Genomic DNA, 14,813 nt, shown 5'->3' with positions numbered 1-14,813 from the left:
TTCTGAAGGCGTCATTTGGTATCGTATTCCCCTTTGGGTTTGGTTGGGTCTCAGCAAAGCAGATACCAGGGACTGTAAAGGGGTTAAAGCTTAAAACGGCTCCGGTTCCGTTATTTTAAGGGTTAAAGCTTTCAAAATTGGTGTGCAATATTTTCAAGGCTTTAAGACACTGTGGTGAAAATTTGGTGAATTTTGAACAATTCCTTCATGTTTTTTCGCAATTGCAGTAATAAAGTGTGTTCAGTTTAAAATTTAAAGTGACAGTAACGGTTTTATTTTAAAACGTTTTTTGTACTTTCTTATCAAGTTTATGCCTGTTTAACATGTCTGAACTACCAGATAGACTGTGTTCTGAATGTGGGGAAGCCAGAATTACTATTCATTTAAATAAATGTGATTTATGTGATAATGACAATGATGCCCAAGATGATTCCTCAAGCGAGGGGAGTAAGTATGGTACTGCATCATTCCCTCCTTCGTCTACACGAGTCTTGCCCACTCAGGAGGCCCCTAGTACATCTAGCGCGCCAATACTCCTTACTATGCAACAATTAACGGCTGTAATGGATAATTCTGTCAAAAACATTTTAGCCAAAATGAACCCTTGTCAGCGTAAGCGTGGCTGCTCTGTTTTAGTGACTGAAGAGCATGACGACGCTGATATTAATATCTCTGAAGGGCCCCTAACCCAATCTGAGGGGGCCAGGGAGGTTTTGTCTGAGGGAGAAATTACTGATTTAGGGAACATTTCTCAGCAGGCTGAATCTGATGTGATTACATTTAAATTTAAATTGGAACATCTCCGCATTTTGCTTAAGGAGGTATTATCCACTCTGGATGATTGTGAAAATTTGGTCATCCCAGAGAAACTATGTAAAATGGACAAGTTCCTAGAGGTGCCGGGGCTCCCAGAAGCTTTTCCTATACCCAAGCGGGTGGCGGACATTGTTAATAAAGAATGGGAAAGGCCCGGTATTCCTTTCGTCCCTCCCCCCATATTTAAGAAATTGTTTCCTATGGTCGACCCCAGAAAGGACTTATGGCAGTCAGTCCCCAAGGTCGAGGGAGGCGGTTTCTACTCTAAACAAACGCACCACTATTCCCATAGAGGATAGTTGTGCTTTCAAAGATCCTATGGATAAAAAATTAGAAGGTTTGCTTAAAAAGATGTTTGTTCAGCAGGGTTACCTTCTACAACCCATTTCATGTATTGTCCCTGTCACTACAGCAGCGTGTTTCTGGTTTGATGAACTAGATAAGGTGCTCGATAGTGACTCTCCTCCTTATGAGGAGATTTTGGACAGAATCAATGCTCTCAAATTGGCTAATCTTTCACTCTAGACGCCTCTTTGCAATTGGCTAGATTAGCGGCTAAGAATTCTGGGTTTGCTATTGTGGCGCGCAGAGCGCTTTGGTTGAAATCTTGGTCGGCTGATGCGTCTTCCAAGAACAAGCTACTAAACATTCCTTTCAAGGGGAAAACGCTGTTTGGTCCTGACTTGAAAGAGATTATCTCTGATATCACTGGGGGTAAGGGCCACGCCCTTTCCTCAGGATCGGCCTTTCAAGGCAAAAAATAGACCTAATTTTCGTCCCTTTCGTAAAAACGGACCAGCCCAAAGTGCTACGTCCTCTAAGCAAGAGGGTAATACTTCTCAGGCCAAGCCAGCCTTGGAGGACCAATGCAAGGCTGGAACAAGGGAAAGCAGGCCAAGAAACCTGCCACTGCTACCAAGACAGCATGAAATATTGGCCCCCGATCCGGGACCGGATCTGGTGGGGGGCAGACTCTCTCTCTTCGCTCAGGCTTGGGCAAGAGATGTTCTGGATCCTTGGGCGCTAGAAATAGTCTCCCAGGGTTATCTTCTGGAATTCAAGGGACTTCCCCCAAGGGGGAGGTTCCACAGGTCTCAGTTGTCTTCAGACCACATAAAAAGACAGGCGTTCTTACATTGTGTAGAAGACCTGTTAAAAATGGGAGTGATTCATCCTGTTCCATTAAGGAGAACAAGGGATGGGGTTCTACTCCAATCTGTTCGTAGTTCCCAAAAAAGAGGGAACGTTCAGACCAATCTAGATCTCAAGATCCTAAACAAGTTTCTCAAGGTTCCATCGTTCAAGATGGAAACCATTCGAACAATTCTTCCTTCCATCCAGGAAGGTCAATTCATGACCACGGTGGATTTAAAGGATGCGTATCTACATATTCCTATCCACAAGGAACATCATCGGTTCCTAAGGTTCGCATTCTGGACAAGCATTACCAGTTTGTGGCACTTCCGTTCGGATTAGCCACTGCTCCAAGGATTTTCACAAAGGTACTAGGGTCCCTTCTAGCGGTGCTAAGACCAAGGGGCATTGCAGTAGTACCTTACCTGGACGACATACTGATTCAAGCGTCGTCCCTCCACAAGCAAAGGCTCACACGGACATTGTCCTGGCCTTTCTCAGATCTCACGGGTGGAAAGTGAACGTAGAAAAAGAGTTCTCTATCTCCGTCAACAAGGGTTCCCTTCTTGGGAACAATAATAGACTCCTTAGAAATGAGGATTTTTCTGACAGAGGCCAGAAAATCAAAACTTCTAGACTCTTGTCAGATACTTCATTCTGTTCCTCTTCCTTCCATAGCGCAGTGCATGGAAGTAATAGGTTTGATGGTAGCGGCAATGGACATAGTTCCTTTTGCGCGAATTCATCTAAGACCATTACAACTGTGCATGCTCAGTCAGTGGAATGGGGACTATACAGACTTGTCTCCGACGATACAAGTAGATCAGAGGACCAGAGATTCACTCCGTTGGTGGCTGTCCCTGGACAACCTGTCACAGGGGATGAGCTTCCGCAGACCAGAGTGGGTCATTGTCACGACCGACGCCAGTCTGGTGGGCTGGGGCGCGGTCTGGGGACCCCTGAAAGCTCAGGGTCTTTGGTCTCGGGAAGAATCTCTTCTACCGATAAATATTCTGGAACTGAGAGCGATATTCAATGCTCTCAAGGCTTGGCCTCAGCTGGCGAGGACCAAGTTCATACGGTTTCAATCAGACAACATGACGACTGTTGCGTACATCAACCATCAGGGGGGAACAAGGAGTTCCCTAGCGATGGAGGAAGTGACCAAGATTATTCTATGGGCGGAGTCTCACTCCTGCCACCTGTCTGCTATCCACATCCCAGGAGTGGAAAATTGGGAAGCGGATTTTCTGAGTCGTCAGACATTGCATCCGGGGGAGTGGGAACTCCATCCGGAAATCTTTGCCCAAGTCACTCAGCTGTGGGGCATTCCAGACATGGATCTAGTGGCCTCTCGTCAGAACTTCAAAGTTCCCTGCTACGGGTCCAGATCCAGGGATCCCAAGGCGACTCTAGTAGATGCACTAGTAGCACCTTGGACCTTCAAACTAGCTTATGTGTTCCCGCCGTTTCCTCTCATCCCCAGGCTGGTAGCCAGGATCAATCAGGAGAGGGCATCGGTGATCTTGATAGCTCCTGCGTGGCCACGCAGGACTTGGTATGCAGACCTGGTGAATATGTCATCGGCTCCACCATGGAAGCTACCTTTGAGACGAGACCTTCTTGTTCAAGGTCCGTTCGAACATCTGAAACTGGTCTCACTCCAACTGACTGCTTGGAGATTGAACGCTTGATCTTATCAAAGCGAGGGTTCTCAGATTCTGTCATTGATACTCTTGTTCAGGCCAGAAAGCCTGTAACTAGAAAAATCTACCACAAAATATGGAAAAAATATATCTGTTGGTGTGAATCTAAAGGATTCCCTTGGGACAAGGTAAAAATTCCTAAGATTCTATCCTTTCTTCAAGAAGGTTTGGAGAAAGGATTATCTGCAAGTTCTTTGAAGGGACAGATTTCTGCCTTGTCTGTGTTACTTCACAAAAAGCTGGCAGCTGTGCCAGATGTTCAAGCCTTTGTTCAGGCTCTGGTTAGAATCAAGCCTGTTTACAAACCTTTGACTCCTCCTTGGAGTCTCAATTTAGTTCTTTCAGTTCTTCAGGGGGTTCCGTTTGAACCCTTACATTCCGTTGATATTAAGTTATTATCTTGGAAAGTTTTGTTTTTGGTTGCAATTTCTTCTGCTAGAAGAGTTTCAGAATTATCTGCTCTGCAGTGTTCTCCTTATCTGGTGTTCCATGCAGATAAGGTGGTTTTGCGTACTAAACCTGGTTTTCTTCCGAAAGTTGTTTCTAACAAAAACATTAACCAGGAGATAGTCGTGCCTTCTTTGTGTCCGAATCCAGTTTCAGAGAAGGAACGTTTGTTGCACAATTTGGATGTAGTTCGTGCTCTAAAATTCTATTTAGATGCTACAAAGGATTTTAGACAAACATCTTCCTTGTTTGTTGTTTATTCTGGTAAAAGGAGAGGTCAAAAAGCAACTTCTACCTCTCTCTCTTTTTGGATTAAAAGCATCATCAGATTGGCTTACGAGACTGCCGGACGGCAGCCTCCTGAAAGAATCACAGCTCATTCCACTAGGGCTGTGGCTTCCACATGGGCCTTCAAGAACGAGGCTTCTGTTGATCAGATATGTAAGGCAGCGACTTGGTCTTCACTGCACACTTTTACTAAATTTTACAAATTTGATACTTTTGCTTCTTCTGAGGCTATTTTTGGGAGAAAGGTTTTGCAAGCCGTGGTGCCTTCCATCTAGGTGACCTGATTTGCTCCCTCCCTTCATCCGTGTCCTAAAGCTTTGGTATTGGTTCCCACAAGTAAGGATGACGCCGTGGACCGGACACACCTATGTTGGAGAAAACAGAATTTATGTTTACCTGATAAATTACTTTCTCCAACGGTGTGTCCGGTCCACGGCCCGCCCTGGTTTTTTAATCAGGTCTGATAATTTATTTTCTTTAACTACAGTCACCACGGTATCATATGATTTCTCCTATGCAAATATTCCTCCTTTACGTCGGTCGAATGACTGGGGAAGGCGGAGCCTAGGAGGGATCATGTGACCAGCTTTGCTGGGCTCTTTGCCATTTCCTGTTGGGGAAGAGAATATCCCACAAGTAAGGATGACGCCGTGGACCGGACACACCGTTGGAGAAAGTAATTTATCAGGTAAACATAAATTCTGTTTTTTAGAGTGATTTTCTAAATCATCAGAGAGCAATCTTTGGTGTGGCTGGTGGCTCCAGCATGGCCACACAGGTTTTGGTATATGGTTCTTGTTCGGATGTCCAGTTGCCAATCTTGGTTACTTCCATTAAGGCCAGACCTTATATCTTAACATTCGTTTTTTTCATCAGGAATTTAAATTATTATTTTGATGGTATGAAAATTTAACGCTTAGTACTTAGTCATAGAAGTTTCTCTGACTCAGTGATTAATACTATGTTGCAGGCTCGTAAATCTGTGTCTAGTAGGATTTATTATCAAGTTTGGAAGATTTACATCACATGATGCTCTTCTTATGAATTCTCTTGGCATTCTTTTAGAATTCCTAGGATTTTATAGTTTCTTCATAAGATTTTGTCTGCATGTTCCTTGAAAGGACAAATCTCTGCTTTTTCTGTGCTGTTTCACAGTAAGAATTGCTAAATCTTTCTGATATTCATTGTTTTGTTCAGGCTTTGTTTCGTATCAAGCCTGTCATTAAGCCAATTTCTCCTCCTTGGAGTCTTATTTTGGTTCTGAAGGCTTTACAGGCTCTTCTGTTTGAGCATATGCTTTCTTTGGACATTATTTACTTTCATGGAAAGTATTGTTCTTTTTAAACATCTCTTCAGCTAGAACAGTTTTTGAATTATCTGTTTCTTGTGAATTTCCTTTTTTTCTGATTTTTCATCAGGATAAGTGGTTTTTGCCATCCTCATTTCAATTTTTACCTAAAGTTGTGAATTCTAACATTAGTGGAGGAATTATTGTCCCTTTCTTGTGTCCTAATCCTAAGAATTCTTTGGTAAGATTCTTACATTTTTTGGATGTGGTAAGAGTTTTGAAATATGTTGAAGCCTACTCCGATTTCAGACAGACTTCTAGTCTATTTGTTATCTTTTCTGGTTTTAGGAAAGGTCAGAAGGCTTCTGCCTTTGGCATCTTGGTTAAAGCTTTTGATTCATCATGCTTATTTGGAGTCGGGTTAATCCCCGCCTCTGAGGATTACGGCTCATTCTACTAGGTCAGTTTCTACTTCCTGGACTTTTAAGAATGAAGCTTCTGTTGATCAGATTTGCAAAGCAATGACTTGGTGGTCTTTGCATACTTTTACTAAATTCTACCGTTTTCTCTTCTTCAGAAGCAGTTTTTGGTAGAATAGTACTTCAGGCAGCTGTTTCAGTTTGATTCTTCTGCTTATAACTTCAGTTTTTTTCATTATAAAAATTGAAACTTTTGATTTGGGTAGTGGATTAATTTTTCAGCGGAATTGGCTGTCTTTATTTTATCCCTCCCTCTCTAGTGACTCTCTTGCGTGGAAGTTCCACATCTTGGGTATCTGCTATCCCATACGTCACTAGCTCATGGACTCTTGCTAATTACATGAAAGAAAACATAATTTATGTAAGAACTTACCTGATAAATTCATTTCTTTCATATTAGCAAGAGTCCATGAGGGCCACCCTTTTTGTGGTGGTTATGATTTTTTTGTATAAAGCACAATTATTCCAATTCCTTATTTTTGATGCTTTCGCTCCTTTCTTATCACCCCCCCTTCTTGGCTATTCGTTAAACTGAATTGTGGGTGTGGTGAGGGGTGTATTTATAGGCATTTTAAGGTTTGGGAAACTTTGCCCCTCCTGGTAGGAATGTATATCCCATACGTCACTAGCTCATGGACTCTTGCTAATATGAAAGAAATGAATTTATCAGGTAAGTTCTTACATAAATTATGTTTTTTCCTACCTTAATTCTGATTGGCTGATAGAATCCTATCAGCCAATCGAAATTCGAGGGACGCCATCTTGGATGACGTCATTTAAAGGAACCATCATTCGTCGTTAGTAGTCGTGCTGGAAGGATGCTCCGCGCCGGATGTCTTCAAGATGGAGTCGCTCCTCGTCAGATGGATGAAGATAGAAGATGCTGCTTGGATGAAGCTTTGTCGACGCGTATCGTTTCATTTCTTGTTAAAGGGACATAATACTCATATGCTAAATCACTTGAAACTGATGCAGTATAACTGTAAAAAGCTGACAGGAAAATATCACCTGAGCATCTCTATGTAAAAAAGGAAGATATTTTACCTCAGAATTTCCTCAGCTCAGCAGAGTAAGTTCTGTGTAAAAAAAAAAAAATATATATATATATATATATATATATATATATATATATATATATATATATATATATATATATATATATATATATATATATATATATATATATATATATATATATATATATATATATATATATATATATATATATATATATATATATATATATATACTTCAGCTGCAGGAAAAAAAAATAAAAAATGAAGAAATGAACAGCAGCCCATCAGCAGTGCTGAGGTCATGAACTCTTTTACTGTGATCTCATGAGATTTCATAGTAAACTTCCTTAAACTAAATAGGGAAATAAGATGAGTGATTTGCTGCTTAGAAGTCCTTTACAATGGGATGTGGCTTCTGAGGAATTTTTTAGGTAATATATCTTTCTTTTTTACATAGCGAAGTTCAGGTGATATTAGCCCATTTTCAGTTCAGCACCATGGATAGTGCTTCCTCTGCAGGAACTGAGTTTGGGTTTCTATATAAATATATTCATTGTCCCAAAGAAAGAAGATTCGTTCAGACCAATTCTGGATCTGAAATTTTTAAATCGTTTTGTAAGCGTCCCAACTTTCAAGATTTTGACTATAAGGACTATTCTGCCTTTGTATTCAGCAAGGTCACTTCATGTCCACAATAGACTTACAGGACGCTTATTTTCACATTCCAATTCATACAGACCACTATTGTTTTCTGAGATTCTCTTTTCTAGATAAGCATTACCAATTTGTCGCTCGTCCTTTTGGGCTAGCAGCAGCTCAGATTCATTTTTAAACGATTCTTGGTGCCCTTCTATCTAATCAGAGAGCAGAGTATTGCGGTGTTTCCTTATTTGGACTATATTTTGGTATTCGCTTTAATCTTTTCATTTAGCAGAATCTCACTTGAAACAACTAGTGTTGTTTCTTCAAAACATGGTTGGAGGATCAATTTACAATAGTTTCTTGATTCCTTAGACAAGGGTCACCTTTTTAGGTTTCCAGATAAGATTTAGTGTCTGATTCTTTCTCTGATAGACTAGAGACAAATGAAGTTAATTTTAGTTTGTCTAAACCTTCAGTCTCTATTTCCTTCAGTGGTTATGTGCATGGAAGTTTTAGGTCTCATGACTGCAGCATCAGGTGTGATCCTCTTTGCTCATTTTCATTTTGAGGCCTCTATATAGCTTTGCATGTTGCACCAAAGGTGCAGGGATTATTTTCAGATATCACAACTGATATGCTTAAATCCCAACACTCTCTTTTCTCTCTGATTTGGTGGTTGGACTATCACCTTATCGATCAGGGGGCCTCATTTGTTCGTCCTACCTGGTCTGTATTCTCAACAGATGCAAGTGTTTCAGGTGGGGGCGCTGTCTGAGAGTCTGACAGCACTAGGGGTTTGGAAACCTCAGGAGGCGAGTTTACCAATCAATATTTTAGAACTCCATGCTATTTTCAGGGCTCTTCAAGTGTGACCTTTATTGAAGAGCACATTTACGTTTGTTTTCAAACAGACAATATCACAACAGTGGCATATGTCAATCATTAAGGAGGGACTCACAGTCCTTCAATTATGGAGGAACTTTTGTCTAATTCCTGCGATTCATATCCCAGGTGTAGACAATTGGGAAGGGGATTATCTCAGCCGTCAGACTTTATATCCGGGGGAGTGGACTCTCCATCCAGATATGTTTTTTTTTTTTCATCTTGTACAGATGTGGGGTCTTTCAGAATTAGATATGATGAATTGACCTCGCATTCTATTGGCTGATCCAATCGGCCAATCGGATTGAACTTCAGTCCGATTGGCTGATTAAATCAACCAATCGGATTTTTTCCTACCTTAATTCCGATTGGCTGATAGAATCCTATCAGCCAATCGGAATTCGAGGGACGCCATCTTGGATGACGTCATTTAAAGGAACCGTCATTCGTCGTTAGTTGTCGTGCTGGAAGGATGCTCCGCGCCGGAAGTTTTCAAAATGGAGTCGCTCCTCGTCGGATGGATGAAGATAGAAGATGCCGCTTGGATGAAGCCTTCTCCTGGTCCGGATGTCCCCTTCTGCCCGGATAGGATAAAGCCTTCTGCCGGTCTGGATGTCCTCTTCTGGCCCATCAGTTGAAGACTTCTGGACGGATCGGATGACAACTTGTGCCCGGCTGGGTGAAGACTGCTCAAGGTAGGGTGATCTTCAATGGGGTAGTGTTAGTTTTTTTTAAGGGGGTATTGGGTGGGTTTTAGAGTAGGGGTATGTGGGTGGTGGGTTGTAATGTTGGGGGGGTATTCTTCTTTTTTTTTTTTTTTTTTTTTTTTTTTTTTTTACACAGGTAAAAGAGCGGATTACTTTGGGGCAATTACCCCGCAAAAGGCTTTTTTAAGGGCTATTTGTAATTTAGTATAGGGTAGGGCATTTTATTATTTTAGGGGGCTTTTTTATTTTATTAGGGGGCTTAGATCAGGTGTAATTAGTTTAAACTTCTTGTAATTTTTTTTATTTTCTGTAATTTTAGGTTTTTTTTTCTCGTAATTTAGTGGGTTTTTTTTTTCCTTATTTAGTTTATTGAATTTAATTGTAATTAATTGTAGGTAGTTTAGGTAATTTATTTAATGATAGTGTAGTGTTAGATGTAATTGTAGGATTTATTTTACAGCTAATTTTGTACTTATTTTAGCTAGGTAGTTATTAAATAGTTATTAACTTTTCAATAACTATTGTACCTAGTTAAAATAACTACAAACTTGCCTGTAAAATAAAAATAAAAAACCCTAAGATGGCTACAATGTAACTATTAGTTATATTGTAGCTAGCTTAGGGTTTATTTTATCGGTAAGTATTTAGTTTTAAATAGGAATAATTTTATTTAATTTTTTTTAAATTTATTTAGTTAAAATTAAATTATATTTAAGTTAGGGGGGTTTAGGTTTAGGGGTTAATACCGTTAATATAGTAGCGGCGACGTTGGAGGTGGCAGATTAGGGGTTAATAAATGCAAGTACGTGTTGGCGATGTTAGTGCAGGCAGATTAGGGGTTAATAAAATTTAACTAGTGTTTGCGAGGCGGGAGTGCGGCGGTTTATGGGTTAATACATTTATTAAAGTGGCGGCGATGTCCGGTCGACAGATTAGGGGTTAATAAGTGTAGTTAGGTTGCGGCGATGTTGGGGGAGGCAGATTAGGGGTTAATAAATATAATTTGGTAAAATGAGAGGGCGCTAAAAGCTAGGTATACTTAACACACCTAATTGATTCAGATTTATGTCAAAAGTAAGAATTATCAAAGACGGTGTTAATTTTATAAATCATTTACTGGTGGGAACGTTCCCTATTGCGGTGCAATACATAAATTCATAAAAACAATTGACAGTCGCATAAAATATTTAACATGATATCTTCAACTTATAATTTATGGAATACCACCCTGATGAAAAATAACAAGCGCTTAAAAATAAAATTGATTAAATGCTTATAAACCTTAAAAGCAATTTATTCCAGAGTATAAAAGACCGTCTCTATTTTGTTTAGTCCATAATATATCTTCAACAGATGGAATCCCTTATGTTTATTAGGGTATATTATATGTGAGACTTGGCTCCGTGATTATAACCAAAATGATTGGTATTTTAAAAACGGCAAAATGTTCTTATTTTGAATACTTTGTATCCTTACTTTGTTATATGTGTAGCTTTAACTCACAGATAGTTGCAGCAGCTGTAACCAAATGCTGCTGTAATCCGTCCGAGATTCTGTGGTCCTTTGTAGCAACACGCTCCTTGCGTGTGGGCAGCCTTGTATACTGCAGCTCCTAGTCTCCTTCACAGGATTCACCACTCCCTCCGTGGGGAAGTGACCGGCTAAGGCACGCCGCTCCCTGCGTGTGAGTAACCTGACGGACTGTTGCCTTCGGGTTCCAATACTCACAGCTCCCTGCTTGTGAATAATTATCTGGATCCTCGTCAGTGGTATCGCAAACAGAGGCAATACTGAAGGTGGAATGGACACCCGCTCTTGGCGTGATATACGCGCGGGCAGCAACTGATATCTTGAAAAAGCCCATACATACGGGTGAAACGCGTAGAAGTAAGAAGTTGCTCGTTTACCAGAACTCAACTCACTAGGTACCTAGTAATTGCCCGCGAGTATATCACGCTAAGAGCGGGTGTCCATTCCACCTTCAGTATTGCCTCTGTTTGCGATACCACTGACGAGGATCCAGATAATTATTCACAAGCAGGGAGCTGTGAGTATTGGAAGCCCGAAGGCAACAGTCCGTCAGGTTACTCACACGCAGGGAGCGGCGTGCTTTAGCCAGTCACTTCCCCATGGAGGGAGTGGTGAATCCTGTGCCGGAGACTAGGAGCTGCAGTATACAAGGCTGCCCACACGCAAGGAGCGTGTTGCTACAAAGGACCACAGAATCTCGGACGGATTACAGCAGCATTTGGTTACAGCTGCTGCAACAATCTGAGTTAAAGCTACACATATAACAAAGTAAGGATACAAAGTATTCAAAATAAGAACATTTTGCCGTTTTTAAAATACCAATCATTTTGGTTATAATCACGGAGCCAAGTCTCACATATAATATACCCTAATAAACATAAGGGATTCCATCTGTTGAAGATATATTATGGACTAAACGAAATAGAGACGGTCTTTTATACTCTGGAATAAATTGCTTTTAAGGTTTATAAGCATTTAATCAATTTTATTTTTAAGCGCTTGTTATCATTTTTCATCAGGGTGGTATTCCATAAATTATAAGTTGAAGATATCATGTTAAATATTTTATGCGACTGTCAATTGTTTTTTATGAATTTATGTATTGCACCGCAATAGGGAACGTTCCCACCAGTAAATGATTTATAAAATTAACACTGTCTTTGATAATTCTTACTTTTGATATAAATCTGAATCAATTAGGTGTGTTAAGTATACCTAGCTTTTAGCGCCCTCTCATTTTACCAAATTGTTTGTTCCATTTTCTATCTTGCGGAGATAGTGGAGAGTGGCTTAGGTATCCTTTTTAGATTTTAGCGCTGAAATACCTGTGCTATTCTGTTAATAAATATAATGTAGGTGTCTGCGATGTTAGGGGCAGCAGATTAGGGGTTCATAAGTATAATGTAGGTGGCGGCGATGTCCGGTCGGCAGATTAGGGGTTACATTTTTTTATTATAGTGTTTGCGATGTGGGGGGGCCACGGTTTAGGGGTTAATAGGTAGTTTATGGGTGTTGGTGTACTTTGTAGCACTGTAGTTAAGAGCTTTATGTTCCGGCGTTAGCCCATAAAACTCTTAACTACTGACATTTATATGCGGTAGGAGTCTGGACAGGAGAGGGGCTAACGCTCACTTCTTCCAAGACTCGTAATACCGGCGTTAGGCAAATCCCATAGAAAAGATAGGATACACAATTGACGTAAGGGGATTTGCGGTAGCCTCGGGTCGCATAAGAAAAGTGAGCGGTAGACCCTTTCCTGCCTGACTCGTAATACCAGCGGGCGTTAAAAAGCAGGGTTGGGACCTCTCAACGCTGCTTTTTAAGGCTAACGCCAAACTTGTGATCTAGCCATAAGGATTTCAGTCAAACTTTTAGTTTGTTCCTTTTTCTGGTCCTATGAAAGTACAGGAAATATGATGTTTCATTATTGAAGCTTCTGATCCATATAGCTTTCATGGAGGCAGGTCAGCCTCTTCTAGATGGATTTCTGCTAATTTTACCAGAGTGTTTGCTGCCACTTTGGCTTTTTAGAATGTTTTATCAGTGGACCAATGTTATGAGCTACTTGGTCGTCGTCTTTGCTTATATATTTTTTTTCTACCATTTTGATGCTTTTATCTCCTGTTGATTTTGTTTTTGCCTTTTTTTTAGGCTCTATTAAGGTTTAGGATTTAGTTTCTCAGTGAAAAATGTTTTTTTTTTTAAATCCCACCCTTTATTACTCATGGACTCCACAGCTTGGGCATTGGTTCACAGGAGTAATGGATTATGAACTCTCACCACCTGTATGAAAGAAAACAACATAATTTATGCTTATCTGATAAATTCATTTCTTTCATGGGGGCGAGAGTCCATGAGACCCCAATCTGTGTGTTTTTTTTTTTTTTTGTTGTTTTTTCCTTGCACATTTCCCTCCCCACTCCTATTTTGTTTGCTCTTATTGCTTTTCCTTCCTTTTTTGTGCTAATCTATACTGGTGAGGTGGGAGGGGTTTTATAGAGTTTCTTGGGGTTTGAGACTCTGTCTCCTCCTAGTGGTAGGGAAAAGTAATTCCCAGGAGTAATGGATTGTGGACTCATTACCATAAAATAAATTAATTTAATTTCTCACGTAAGCATACATTTGTGGTGGTGGTGTTGTTTTTGTTGTTGTTTAAGAGCAATATGCTTTCCCTATTTCAATAGTAAATGAAATAATGATTCACATTCTTAATTTTGTTTTTAAAAACAGGCTCTTGCAGCTATTAATGATGGTGTTCTGATGACACGAAATCCATTCCAAGACTTTCGAATTCTTGATTCGGGAACGTTTGCATAATTTTTTTGGAACAATTTCATTGAAGTTTGTAATAAACCACAAAAAGAGATTTTGCTGCACTTTTAATTGAACTATTGTATGTTTAATTATGTTAAATTATAATCTGTATATATGTATTATTTTAGAAATATTTGAAAAATAATCTTTGATTGTCTTACTAATGCTTATTTCCTATAAATGGAGGGTATGTTAACTATCAATACAGTTGGGATAATTTTTGTATGTTTTTCATTTTATTTTTTAAAGGGAAGCCATGTTTATACAGTAAAGGGATGTTTTTGTAATTTTCAAACATCATCAACTATTGTGTTACTATGGAAGTCTGAAGAAAACTAGCCCTCATTGAATAGAGGATATAGAAAACAAAAATCTGTTATTAAACTGGATTAAAGGGACATTGAAATTATTTTTTTGTATATGCATCACATATATTCACAATTAAGCACATCATTACAAAAGATCTGTATACAAAAGAAATGTTTTAAAATAATTGAACACTGTCATTTTGTTTGCATAGTTTTACAAGGTTTTGCAAATAAAGAGCTGTTCAATGATACACCCTGGTGGAAATCATGTTTCTGGTTTCATATTGGTATGACCATTTAGAGGTGAATGTTATCTAACTGGTTCTGAGATCTAAGCAATCACTGTGCAGAATGTTTCAGGGTCTAGTACATTCCATCATACTTAATTGGATATTATAGTTAAAAAATATATTAAAATTGGTTAGCATACCTGTATGTCATTTTTGGAGTACTCCCTATCAAACCTTTACAAAGGGCACAGCTTGTGATTGGCCGGGTTTTCTGCTGCTGACGATTATGGTCTCCGGCTATCTTCTGCTTGGGACCATCAGTTCTCTGTGGCTCCTAAGAGGGCTTTGTGTTTAAAACCTTTTATGGTGTTAAAAACCTAATTCCAGTGTTTCCTTTTTGCACTGCAATGTATCTTTAAGCAATGTTTTTTTAGGCACTCCAGCATTTCTGGGGAAATAGCACACCGGGCAAAATAATGTATATTACCGGTACAAAACCCTTTATCCCAATTGCTTGGGATAGAAA

General features: G+C 39.7%; 1 protein-coding gene across 1 annotated transcript in view; it reads left to right on the top strand.

The window, feature by feature from the left end:
- Window positions 1-14,308, top strand: part of LOC128649622 (tetraspanin-3) — a 154,522-nt gene extending 140,214 nt beyond the window's left edge. Inside the window, exon 7 of the mRNA XM_053702986.1 lies at window positions 13,666-14,308. Coding sequence (XP_053558961.1) covers window positions 13,666-13,752 — 87 coding nt within the window. The 3' untranslated portion in view covers window positions 13,753-14,308. The remainder of the gene's footprint in view (window positions 1-13,665) is intronic.
- Window positions 14,309-14,813: the final 505 nt, after the last annotated feature.

Source organism: Bombina bombina, chromosome 2 (assembly GCF_027579735.1).
Source record: "Bombina bombina isolate aBomBom1 chromosome 2, aBomBom1.pri, whole genome shotgun sequence".
NCBI lineage: Eukaryota > Metazoa > Chordata > Amphibia > Anura > Bombinatoridae > Bombina > Bombina bombina.
This window is presented reverse-complemented; position numbering and strand designations above follow the sequence as displayed.